Genomic DNA, 14,040 nt, shown 5'->3' on the forward strand with positions numbered 1-14,040 from the left:
CATTCGTTCAAAAAGTGTTCAAAAAATTTCATTTTTTTTGAATCATTCGTTTATTGTTCTAAATAGGGTTAGGTTCAAAATAGGATTGCACATTGAAATTTTCAATCCAATCATCAATTAGGTAATAATATAATACTTCAAATCAAAAATCGCTCCGTAAGTACCTCCTCGATTTGACTCCTTACGTCCTCATTTATCTTTAGCTAAGCAATGATGCATGTATGTTACTCGTTGATGTGGCCTGGTTTAGAAATTTATAACCAAGATTCAGCATAAATCTGCGGTTATTTATTCAGTTATTGTTAGTTCGCCACACAATTGCAGCCGCCTGGCAAGCGGAATGCGATTCAAATGCACCTTCTTCTATTACTGAGAAAAGTAACGGCTTCAATAAGGTCAAATGAAAGCACGGAATTCCAAGGCTTTGTTACAGATCTCGGTTCAATCTGGAATCCTATCAGTTCGATAACTCTCCGGTAATACGTGTGGACTTGGACGAGTTTGTCTAGCGCTTCAATAGGGCTCGTTCACATTGCAGGAATTGCTTTGAGACATCGCTTGTACTATCTTTATTTAATGCAGACAATGGAAATACAAAAACCTGGAAGTAACACTCATCAAATTCCATCTTGAATGATTCAACTTTCATTATAATAGCATCTTTTTTAACCCAGCAGAAAAATGTTTTTGTGGGTTTTACCTATGTATCTGTGTGTCTGTCTGTGAGGTTATAGCTTCAAAACAAGTGGATCAATTTCGATAAAATTTATTTGATTAATTTTGAATTTCTTAAAAAATCCATATTAATGTAATTTTGAGACGTAGCGCCTTCACAAATCAGCGTGTTCCATAAATTGTTTAAAACGCACATAACTTCAATCAACTAGAGAAATTTACCAATAAGCACTTTACCAGCGTCGTAAACCCTTCTCATTTGGAGACTCAGCCCTCTGTTAGGCTCCCAATCCCAATGCCAGCCGCAGCGTAGTGACCCTAGTTTCCCTGGTGCAGATCAACTTCGGCTCGGTGGAGATCCCGCGCGCGCTGGAGTACCCCAAGCCCGCCAAGGTGGGCGCGCTGCGCGGCGTGCACGGCGTGGCGTCGGACGCCATCGTGGTGGTTGACGCGCAGACGCTGCTGGTGCCCAACTTCTCCTACGACGGAGAGGCTCCTGGTAAGCCATCTTTTTTTACTTACGGGGTACGTATTACGGGAACGAGGTTGTATAATTTAGTAAGTGGTTAACCATCGCCTATAAACAGCGTTGCCATGTGTCCATCAACCTGAGGCGTACGGGTCAAACCGAATGTAGATATTCAAAATGTAAAAAAAAAATTTTTGAGTGTCTTAGAGATGTACCATCCTACTAAGTACCTATCGACTTTGATTTTTATCAATTCTAAGGGGATTAAACATTAAAATAATGAATGAATACACTTTTATTGTACACCACATAAACAAATAGTACAATTATAAATAAAAAATTAACAAAAAATATACAATTTGGCGGCCTTATCGCTACACAGCGATCTCTTCAAGGCCACCAAAGGCGTAAAACACAGCTCAAGAAGAGAGGTAGGTGGTGCATTTAAATAAACATGCATATATACCTATATACACGGAATAATAATAATAATGTACGGAAGTCTGTCATTTTACAAGTTATATTCTTGAAACTAGGTATTCAAGTCTTTTTTTATTCTGTTACAAGTTAGCCCATGACTGCAATGTCACCTGGTGATAAGCGAAGATGCAGTTTAAGATGGTAGCGTGTTAACCTGTATGTACCTAAAATATATCAAACCCATACCCCTAATCGGTTTCTCTACGCGGTATCGTACCGCTAAATTACTAAGCGGCACGTCTTTGTCGGTAGAATAGAGCCCCCCGCCAGACGAAAAGGTAAAACATGTGTTTTACAATTTTAAAAACACTCCAAACGTTAAAAAAGTTACTCCAACGAGGCCGTTCATTATTCATAAAGCCTAAAAACTAAATCGACATCCATGAGTTATTTACAAATGGTTGAAACAGTGAAACAACTAAAATACGAATGAACAATCGCTCAGCCCGCTATTCAAAAGCACTTCCAAAATTTCATTAAATTCTATCTGAATGTTTTTTTTAGTTTTGTATTTATTATCAGCATTTTAAAATTGTCATGCATTTCAGAGTATAGCAGAGGTATGAAAACAATACCCCACCTATAATTACTGGTCTAAGATGGTAGCGGTTATATCAATCCCAAAGTCAAAGTCAAATATATTATCTCTATTTAAATAGGCCCATAAAATTCAAATAAATCAAAATTAATTTATTTCATTTAGGCCTACTTTATAAGCACTTTTGAAACGTCAAGTATGTCTGTTTGTAGTGACTCTTCCACCGAGAAGAAGCCAGCAAGAAACTCAGCAGTTGCTCTTTTCCAGCATTAACATTTACAATCATCTTTCAATCTTGCGCGAGTTGAGATTGCATAGGTGGCTCATTGCATACGAAAGTAAAAAAAGGTACCTGGTTGTGAGATGATGGCAATAACTGCCTATAGCCTTAAGGTTGTCTTGTGGTTGTAATGTTATATTTATACTAGTGAAGCCCTTTCATTCGATACCCATATTGAGAGAGTTGTATATTTGTAATCCGCCATTTTGTGGCCGTTTTCATCGATTTTTCATCAAACGTAGCTTCCGACTAATTCACACACACACAGTCAACTTAAAACACCCCGTCGTTTTTGCGTTGGGGGTTAAAAATAAAATTTCCTAAAGTCCCCCTGCCGGGGATCGAACCCGGGACCTTCCACTTAAAACGCCACAGCGAACACGACAGCGCTAACCATCTATATACATGCAGTAATTTCGAGAAACCGGAAAAGGTGGTTTAATGTACGATGGTTTAGTAACCCAGTTTAGCGGTTCAAACGGTACTGCGGATAATAATTTGAGACTCGCTACTTCAGTGCTGATACAGAATATTAAGAGGCTTTTATGGTGTCCAGTTTAGTTATTCGACCCGCGGCTAGTAACATTGCCGCCACGCCCAGCGGTCAGTGGAACAGACGGACGAGCGTCCTGTATATTCGTAGTTGTTCCGACAAGCCTGCACTCTCTCTGATTGTTTTTGATCCAATTGTACGTGGAGAGCGTACTGTCATGTTATCCATACCAGTGCAGCTAACGTGATTACAAATGCCAAAGGGTAGTTAGTTACCAATGCAGATCAACCAGTGCATCAATCTTTAGTTCAGTTTCTCAAGGGATGTGGAGTCCACCAATCCGCCCTGGGCCAGCGTGGTGGACTACGGCCTTACTCCTTCTCATTTTGGAAGGAGACCCGTGCTCTTTAGTTGGCCAGTAACGTGTCATGATGATAATGACTAGACGTGTACCACCACATATGTCTATTCTTCGAACTGGTAATAAAAAAATGTTGCTAGGAAACATATGTAGCAGCTAACGCTCGTCAACAATTCCCGCTCAAACACAAACCCCACTCATCGCTCCTCCTCTCCGCCGGTCACAAAGTTAATGGGCATTTAAATGTAACTTTTGCTCCCGCCGTCGACGCGTCAAATAACAATTTGCATTGTTTTCCACGTAATTCCGCGCCGTCCATTCACCGGCCTGTTACAACTGAAGCCGATGCTTACAATATGCAATCGTGGCTTTTGTCCGATTTATTTAATCCCGCACGAGCTTTGAATTGCAGCACTTTGTGTAACAGAATATTGTGCTGATGTTAATAATGTGCCTCGTGATTGTAACTCGATAAGCCTCGCTTGAATGTCGAACATAATAACCGTTAATTTGTTACAATATCATAATTGCCATCGCTTTCAATACTTTAATTATGCGGAACCAAATAAATTACTAACTTTTCAGCTTTGTTATTGCACAAGCTATTTCCCGCGTCCCGTGGGATCATTTGTTTGCTTGGGATACAAAGTAGCCTGTGTTACTCTCTGTCCTTTCTACTAAGTTTGTGCCAAAAGCCAAGTTGATTGGTTGCCAAGATAGAACGTGAATGAAGGATAAACAAACAAACGAACAAGAATACTTCCGCTGTTATAATATTAGTAAAGCAGTGTAATGTTACATATGATTAATGTGAGTAGAATAGATGAAAAGGAGTAGTGGTGCGATGAAACATTTTATCTTATACGTTTGAACAAGAAATACTTGTATTTACGAGTATATATAATTGGAATCGGCTCCAACGATTTTCATTAAATTTAGTATACAGGGGGTTTCGGGGGAAATAAATCGATCTAGCTAGGATTCATTTATATTGGAATCTAAGGAAAAAACGGCAAAAAATATCCTTTTTGAGTGATTCTGATGCGTGCGATGCGTGAACGGTAAACGTTACGCCAAACGACGGAAGTATGTAGTAAGTATATCTGAATTGTCGGAATTGTTGTTTTTTTAAAGTCCTATAAAACAGTCCGCGACAACATACGATTTTTTTTTTAAGTCGGATCATTCGCGGACGAAGTCGCGCGGGTCCGCTAATATGAATTTATTGGATAAGTCAATAAATCTTCCTGTACCTTGATAGAAAAGTGAAAGAGGAACAAGATTGTGAAGTTCCTAAACGCGATCACCGAAATATGTCCTGTGCAAGCAGATAAACAAGCGGCAAGGAATGCTGTCAACTGAGCAATTTCGCTTTTGTTAGTGGTTCTTTGTGAAGCGATGCGGTACAGGAAGGTTGTAAGATAAGCGGTATTGCCTCCTACCGGCTTGAGTTAGCACCTCGTAACCCATACGTCGGGTGAGCCGATACGCGCCGCAGTGAGGGCGAAGATGGGGCAAAGGTCGGGAACTGTTATTATAGATATTATGCATGTTTTCTCTGACAGTTTAATTTTGGGGCACGTTTTCTTTCTCCTTCCTGACTAAGAGTCATAACTATTAAAGAAAATTTAATTTTACTTCTCAGTACGATAAAAAAAATGGTAATGTCATTTACTATTCCTATACCGTGCTATTTAGTAAAATTTCTGTGTAACAATGCAAGTGTTAGTTTTTCAGTCAAAAGTGCAGTTCCACAGATTTAGTAAGAGGGTATAAAAAATGTCACGATTCTGCAAGAGGGTCCTAAAAAGTCCTAGAAAATTTAACGAAAACACTTTTATAGTACACCACGAAAAGTACCGAAAACAGTAAAATAAATACAACAGTGTGCTGACCAGTGTGTCAAGTGTGGAGGAGCGCAATCTCGTTACAATACTGGGAAACCGTACTGACACTAGATAGTGCTCTTTCGATACCATACAAACTTCAACACTTAATCGAATGAGTAAACGTAGGAAGAAACTCAAACACTGTCGTTTGACTGCAAAATCCAAATCATTTAAGGCCAGTCCTGGGCGCTCAAGCCCCTGGTTGCGGCGCGGAATGTGGGTTAATATTTTCCCTGAGGTCGGCAGTAACATAAATCAATTGCAGATAGCTCGCGGCAGACATTTTTCAAGGGTGCTGGAATTCGCTCCGGCGTTGCTCTAAAAACGCTCCAGTTTTTCTTGAAGTGAAATCTTTTAAAGTTGGCAGTTAGTTTTAAGGGGCGCCTTGTAAAGGAAATATACATTATTAAGAGTTACTTTTCAATGCAAAGAAAATTTATCTCTAACGAGCAAAGTATAGGCTTGCTCAATAATGGTACCACTCCTCGTCATGTTTCACTACTGGTGGTACCCAGAGGTGAGGACTTTCTGCTGCACTATCGGGGGTCGAGTTCAAATCCCAGCAAGCACCATCGACTTTTCTAAGTTATGTGCGTTTTAAGCAATTAAAACATCACTTCGACGGTGAAGGAAAACATCGCGAGGAAACCTGCATGCCTGAGAGTTCTCTATGATGCTCTCGAAGGCGAGACGGTGGACTCTTTAAAATAACTGGAAGACATCACAAAGTTCTCATTCGGTTTTGACGACCGATTGGCGCAGTGGGCAGCGACCCTGCTATCTGAGTCCTAGGCCGTGGGTTCGAATCCCACGACTGGAAAATGTTTTTGTGTTGAACTTTTCGTGTTTTTCCGTGTCTGGGTGTTTATATGTACGCAACACTTACTTTAGGGCTAGATGGCGATGTGTGTATTGTCGTAGTATATTTATTTATTGATTTATTAATTTGTTATATACAGATTTCTTTCGGTAATTTATTATATACTATTTCCCTTGAATGAATTACCAAATGTAATTGTTCCAATGTGAGCAGTGCTTTTAGGATTAAGTTATGAGTGTGACAGTGTGATTAAAAGGTTTCTTGTTTGTGACAGATGCGAAGTTCTGGGTGGGGCGCGGGGACAAGCCGTCGCCGCAGGGCATCCGCATCCCCGACGAGAACGGCAAGGAGGCGCCACTGAGGAAATACGACCGGAAGACCATCGTGCTGACGCTGCCCGGGGTAAGTGCCAGGCTGACACGGTTGCCAAGCTGTAAGCGACCAATTCAAGGGGGGCAGTTGAGCAGGCTACTTGCCAAGCTAATCAATTGTTATTTTAAAGTATATTTATAATTGAGTTTATAATTGACGGAGTAAGCATATGGCACACTTGTTGGCAACTGAGAATCCATCGCTCATAAACAGAGCAAGACTACACAATTATTTCTTTTCCCCTTCTCTCTCTCTATGGTCGTTCCTTTATAACTGATAATCGAGGTCGTGAAATAATAGATTCCCAAATTGCTTCTCTCCGGGATCAAACCGGGGCCTTCCAATTTAAAACAGCGCTTACTCTACCCTGACCTTTATGAGGCATTATTTATTTAAATTATGATATTCCTCTATTCCATCAGTAGTGTACAAGGTATCACGGTTAGATGTTTGTCACGTTGCCTGCAGGAGCTGACCGTGTTCGACGTGGGCCACTTCGCGGTGTGGTGTGAGGCATTCACCGTCAACTTCGGCCACGTCACGCTGCCACGCGCCGCGCTCGCCAACGTGCCACCCAGTCTCAAGATGCTCGGCGTGTCCCCGCAGGTACGTACCTTTACTTGCGGACTTCAATCAATAACAGTAGGCACTAGAGTCTTACTCTACTACGTCTACTTATCCGTTCAGTTTTGTTTGGAAACGAGCTGTTTGAGTCGATTTAATTATATTGTCATAATGTCAAAAGTCAAAGTCAAAGTCAAAAATATCTTTATTCAAGTAGGCCCACAGGTGGCACTTTTGATGCGTACATAAGAATTACACGGTAGTGAGATGATGGCGATAACCACATTCGTAAACTTAAAACTAAAGCTACGAGGGTTCCAAACGCGTCCCGGTCTAAGAAGAAGCCCACAACAAACTTAGCCGGGTGTTTTTTTTTTTTTTTTTTGTTATCGCCATCTCACAATGTCATTTTAAATTATTAGAAGAGCAACCTGGTTAGAGCAATAATTTACACCCAATCTTTTTTATCGTTGACGTAGTCCTTTATACTATAATAGGACTTTTCTATAAGCTTACGTTTAATACAAACTTTGAACTTTTTAAGAGACATCTCCAAGATGTCAATTGGTAGTTTATTGTAAAATTGTATGCAATTTCCTTTAAACGATGAATGACGAATGAATTTACCTTGCCAATAGATATATGTGTCGTTGCGATTTTTTAAAAGGGTTTTAAGATTCCACAAATCCATATAAATAATCCATGTATTTAACAAAGGCATTCGCACAATTTTATTGCAACGCATTTCAAAGGAATATTAGCAAAGTTCATTCTAAATATTAGGGCAAGAGTTTTGAAATTTGATGAGCAGTTTCAAACGTAACCTTTTTATAAAACAACTGCAGAGTGCAGACGTAGATAAATACATTTGTACATTTTAAATTTAGCTTTTTTTCTTTTTTTCAATGCTAAAAAGAATTGATTATAAATATGTTTCAGTCTTAAATAAAAGGCTGAGAACTGAAGTTGTTGGAATTATAAAACTTTTTCCAATATTTCATAAAAAGAATCATAAAAATCTGTGTAAATGTGGCCACTTAACCAAAACTAAATAGTTTTGTCGCTAATCGTTAACCTAGTACTTTTATTGATCGAAGTTTGTGACAGTCTTCAGTTTTGTGATTGCATGCTATGTTTTTCAGATTTCAAACTGTCATGAGTTTCATCGCAATCACCTTCTTAAGCGACTTATATTGACAGCCTTAACAATAGTTCGATCTGCAATCATCTCTAGGCAATATTCAAATTGTGTTCAGCTTATTACACAAGTGAGCTTTAATATAAACTGGAGTATAGGAACTGTTGTTCGTATATTCTGTAGCCATAGTACAATTAACAGCCGGTTGACAGATTTGACATCCGGTTGGCGCAGTGGGCAGCCACCCTGCTTTCTGAGCCCATGGCGGTGGGTTCGATTCCTACAACTGGAAAATGATTGTGTGGAAAACATGGATGTTTACCAGTGTCTTTATGTGTATTATATTCATAAAAATATTAATCAGCTATCTTAGTACCCATAACACAAGCTACGCTTACTTTGGGGCTAGATGGCGATGTGTGTATTGTCTTAGTATATTTATTTTTATTTAAAATAATAATCCAATAAGATATAAAAAAAATGTCCACCCGTTTGTTTTGTCATGCCCCAACTGCGCAAACATACTATGCTTCACTCTATAATTAAATTTACTTGAAATGTGTTATAAGGGAAATCTATTCTAATTTTATAAACGCATAAAACTAAAAACCTGCGATAATAGCTGTGGAGTGTGCTGATTCGAACGTTTCCCACCGCTTTAATATATTTTTCACACCAGTCGCTCGACAATGCCTTATAACATAGTCCAGGATCCGAAGGTCAAGTACGTCAAAACATCCTATAGGCTTAGCGGGAAAGTTATGTTGTACTGGAGTTAGGTACTCCTTTTAGGATATGAATAAGCAACATCGCGTACGGCGTATCTGAATAAAATCGGTTCATTCTAATAATGCTACCTCGCTCTAACGTATGATGGCTTCCCTGTTACTCATGAGAGCCTGTGAAATAGGAATCATGGAATATAGATTAAAAAAATCCCACCTAAACTTGATTTTATTGCCTCGCGAGGTGTGAAAAGTAGAGTATTTAACTCGAGTTAAATCTGCATTCGTTTTGGGCGGCCCTAAAACCCTCGCTACACTCCTGATTCTAGGGGCGACCCCCTCACTACGCACGGGAGTCACTCTAAAATCCCTCGTTTGCTTGGGATTTATCCCAGCGCCCGTAACGTAAGAGATTGCTTTACCCCCTTGTTGAACAATCTGTTATACTGTGCTTGTGGGTCGGCAGTAGGCCGGTACATGCGCGTGTTAGGAAATAGGGAATTACAGCACTTTATCTATGATAAACCCGATGATTATATTAAATATATCAACAAATAATAGTTTGTATACTCATTGATAATGTATTGAAAATAGAATAAAGGACTTTAGTAAACTGTCAAATAAAAGTATAGGATCTATGGCGGGAGACGCGAGTTTGACAAGTTAGATTGGCGGCAAAGAAAAGTGAGGACGGATTTAAATTAATGAATTGAGAATAGAAGATTAAGTAAAGTATTGTGGATAGAACGTTACAAATTGGGAATAGATGATTTATAATGGAAACGACATACTTAACGAGATATTGTTGTGGCAAAACAAGAGTCGTATATACTGGTGATGGAGTTGAGATAAGTTGTTAAAAGTTGTTGGTACTATGGTTGTACCTGATGTTGCATCAGATAAGTATATCTCTTATATCCTTTGGGTTATTTAGGTATCATATATGGAGCCCTAGCATTATTTCATACAGATAGCTTATGTAGCAGAGGTTGCTCTGTACAAACAATTTGTTTCAAAAGTCCTGATGCTATAAGTGATCATAGTATTTATGTTTGACCTGTCTTATATGTCTTGTATCAAAGGGCCTAGCGTTATAACATATGATAATGTTGTAATTGTGTTTATAAGTCTTGTTTTAATTGATTGAATAAAAGAGCAACGGTAGAGTTTCTTGCCAGTGGTCTTCTCTGCCGAAGACAGCATTCCGAACTGGTAGTAGAGTCATTTGAAGGTAACAAGTAATATGAATTATAGAGAAGCTTAATATACAGTATTAGTGTCAGTCCAGTTGTTTTATTTCACTCCTTGGGAAGTCAGGTTTATAGAGTACAGACCCACAACACTGCTCTAAAGCAGGTTGGTGGGATTCAATGATGTCTTATAAATTTAATACTTTAATAGGAAGGAAGAATAATAGTCATGAGAATAAATAAGTACTGCTAAGAAACTAGGTATTTAGCTTCAATAATACTGTTAATTAATGAAAGATCTAAGTGCCATCCTGAACATTGTGGGTATTATAGTGAATATCTGAATACCTTGGCCCTTTCATTGTCTATATTTTTTTAGCATCAGAAGTTGGATCCTATTCATGTCCAATTTATGCCTTTGTCTAATACAGATTTACTTTTTTTAGAACCATCCCGTCAAATGTGGACATAATAAAGAATTTGATGTTTTTGATGATGCCTCAATTTTTGCTGCTATGTGCTAAAACAGAAACACTCTGGAGACAAAGCACCATGCATGTTGAAATTCTATATAAGGATATGTGGTCCGGAGAACCAATTGATGTGATATTTTTATTTTTTATTTTGTTTCTACTTTGCAAAGATAGTACTTATTATTTGAAACTGGTATGGCCTAGTGGCTCTATTTTACTTGGAGTCAAATAGATTTGATTTATATTTGTTTTGTTTGTTATAAACCAACTAGTCAAGTTAGCCAAACAGAATGTGTGATAAGTTTGATTAATTTGAATTATCAAGTTTTATATAATTAATCAGGTTAGCCAAATGGAATTTTTGCTAAGTTTTATTTTATTAGACTGTCCAGGTTAAAATAATTTAACTGGTCAGGTTAGCCGAACGGAATGTGTAATAGATTTTTCTTTTGATTCTTATTTATTACATACAAGATTTCAAGTTTATATTGAGCAACTAGTCAGGTTAGCCGAGCTGTTAACTTTTATTTAGGAACTTTTCTATGTACTTCGAGATCGAAGTACTTGTCAGGAAAGCCGAGATAGGAGAGATTATGTAAATTATTCAGAACATATAAAAGAATACACATAAAACAAAACAAAAAAAAAAACAAAAAAAAAAAAAAAAATTTTTGTTGGTAGAATAGAATAGAATATGATTATGTATCAGAACAATACATATAGGGAAAATTACTACTGAATAGCTAAATGAAATAGTTTAGTGTCTATGTTGGATTGTGCGAAGAAAATAATTGGGAGTCAGCTTAAATGTTATGGGTTAGGTTAGTAATCTTTCAGTATGATGGTTAGAGAGGTTCTTAAAATTATCTAAGAATAAATACAAATATAAACTAAATTAATGTTGCTGCTGCAAAGGAAAATATATTAGTTGCATTATAAATAATTATATTATACTTAGGTCTACAGTTGTTTAAATTTTCAATTTCTATTTGAAATTTTAATAGTCCTTGTATGATAAATGATTCTGTTAAACGGGTGATTTTATTGATGTTTAGATTGAAATAATTTTTGAATAATAGAAATAACAATTAAACATAAACCTTGGCTTTTTTGATGATATGATAAAAAAAAGAGGTAAACCCTCCATAATAGAAATAATTCCATCTTAGCGTTTTTATATTAATTTATTTATATTTATCTTATATATTACTTGACTTGGACAGTGAAAAGAATATGAATATCACCAGTGGGTGATGATTATGTTGATATCATCAGTAGGAGTTGGTGTTTTGGTATTGGCTAAGTAAGTCATGCGTCAGGTTCTTGCCCACAGCTGATTAAGCTTCATAGTTTGTGAGTAAGGAGCTGTTGAGACTTGTATTGCACATTGTTCGAATTGCCTTGGCATATTTAGACTGTACCTATTGCATCTGTGACTAAATGAGACTAACAATGCAAATAACAGAATTGAGGAGAAATACAATTATGTGTATATTTTGATAAAGTTTGACTAGAGGCAAATGGATAAATTGTTTGAGATTTATATTGAGATGGAAATATTTGGATTGTGATTGTACATGTTAAAATGTACAAGATAAATGAAAATGAGTATTTTTGATTTACATTGTTGAAAATTAATCATTTTTTTTTTACTTTGATAGAAGTATTACATTGTTATAATTTGTTAAATGGTGTGGAATTTTGATGAAAATTTTTTTTGGTCTCTTTCACTTTAATTATAAAATGTTATGATTATGCCTATCTTTTGATAAAATATTGTTTACAGTTTATTGATAAAAGTGTATACAGAATGTAACTGATTTGATGATTTTTTATGGTTATATACCATGAACTAATTTTATAGAGGTGTACATAAGATGATGTACTTATAAGGATGTTCTTTGAACCTAAAGACTTATGATACAATACATATACCTAAAAAGAATAACCCTATGTACTTCGAGAACGAAGTACTTGTCAGAATGGCCGTGTTAGGAAATAGGGAATTACAGCACTTTATCTATGATAAACCCGATGATTATATTAAATATATCAACAAATAATAGTTTGTATACTCATTGATAATGTATTGAAAATAGAATAAAGGACTTTAGTAAACTGTCAAATAAAAGTATAGGATCTATGGCGGGAGACGCGAGTTTGACAAGTTAGATTGGCGGCAAAGAAAAGTGAGGACGGATTTAAATTAATGAATTGAGAATAGAAGATTAAGTAAAGTATTGTGGATAGAACGTTACAAATTGGGAATAGATGATTTATAATGGAAACGACATACTTAACGAGATATTGTTGTGGCAAAACAAGAGTCGTATATACTGGTGATGGAGTTGAGATAAGTTGTTAAAAGTTGTTGGTACTATGGTTGTACCTGATGTTGCATCAGATAAGTATATCTCTTATATCCTTTGGGTTATTTAGGTATCATATATGGAGCCCTAGCATTATTTCATACAGATAGCTTATGTAGCAGAGGTTGCTCTGTACAAACAATTTGTTTCAAAAGTCCTGATGCTATAAGTGATCATAGTATTTATGTTTGACCTGTCTTATATGTCTTGTATCAAAGGGCCTAGCGTTATAACATATGATAATGTTGTAATTGTGTTTATAAGTCTTGTTTTAATTGATTGAATAAAAGAGCAACGGTAGAGTTTCTTGCCAGTGGTCTTCTCTGCCGAAGACAGCATTCCGAACTGGTAGTAGAGTCATTTGAAGGTAACAAGTAATATGAATTATAGAGAAGCTTAATATACAGTATTAGTGTCAGTCCAGTTGTTTTATTTCACTCCTTGGGAAGTCAGGTTTATAGAGTACAGACCCACAACACTGCTCTAAAGCAGGTTGGTGGGATTCAATGATGTCTTATAAATTTAATACTTTAATAGGAAGGAAGAATAATAGTCATGAGAATAAATAAGTACTGCTAAGAAACTAGGTATTTAGCTTCAATAATACTGTTAATTAATGAAAGATCTAAGTGCCATCCTGAACATTGTGGGTATTGAATAAGTGAATACCTTGGCCTTCCATTTTTTATATTTTTTTAACACGCGCAGTAGTTTGTAACTCAGTTGCCAGTCGGAGCCACTGGAGCGGCTAACCGCGATGTCTGGGCACCGTTGCGGTGTCACCGCCTGCTGCCGCCGCCACTCGTTATGATAATTACACAGGGACTACTTTCCTCAAGACTTTTACTAAACAAGTTTATCACATAACCTATGCAGGACACTATTTTTCCATTGCGCATTTTTTTTTATTCCACTACACGTCAGTGGGCGAGGTTGCAGTCCAAGATAGTAACGGGCTTACCTGTTGGAGGTATGGAAGTTATATTAAACCCATACTCCAAATCGGTTTATACGCGACGTCTTATCGGAACGCTAAATCGCTTAGCGGCACGTCTTTGTCGGTAACTAGTTTAGCTTGGTGGTAACTAGTTACGGCCGAAGCCCCCCACAAGAAAAAACTAGTTACCGACATAGTTCAACGATTATCCACTAAGCAGGCGTGGCAATGGGTCGGCACCACGGTGCTTGCAACTGCCAACAAAAA

General features: G+C 37.2%; 1 protein-coding gene across 2 annotated transcripts in view; it reads left to right on the top strand.

Annotated features, from left to right (window-relative positions):
* Positions 1-14,040, top strand: part of LOC120634123 (protein Skeletor, isoforms B/C) — a 109,578-nt gene that overhangs the window by 58,795 nt on the left and 36,743 nt on the right. For both annotated transcript variants that reach the window (XM_039904516.1, XM_039904515.1), the window contains exons 4-6: positions 1,012-1,174; positions 6,280-6,407; positions 6,846-6,983. In XM_039904516.1, the coding sequence (XP_039760450.1) occupies positions 1,012-1,174; positions 6,280-6,407; positions 6,846-6,983 (429 nt within the window). The remainder of the gene's footprint in view (positions 1-1,011; positions 1,175-6,279; positions 6,408-6,845; positions 6,984-14,040) is intronic.

This window comes from Pararge aegeria, chromosome 23 (assembly GCF_905163445.1).
Source record: "Pararge aegeria chromosome 23, ilParAegt1.1, whole genome shotgun sequence".
Taxonomy (NCBI): domain Eukaryota; kingdom Metazoa; phylum Arthropoda; class Insecta; order Lepidoptera; family Nymphalidae; genus Pararge; species Pararge aegeria.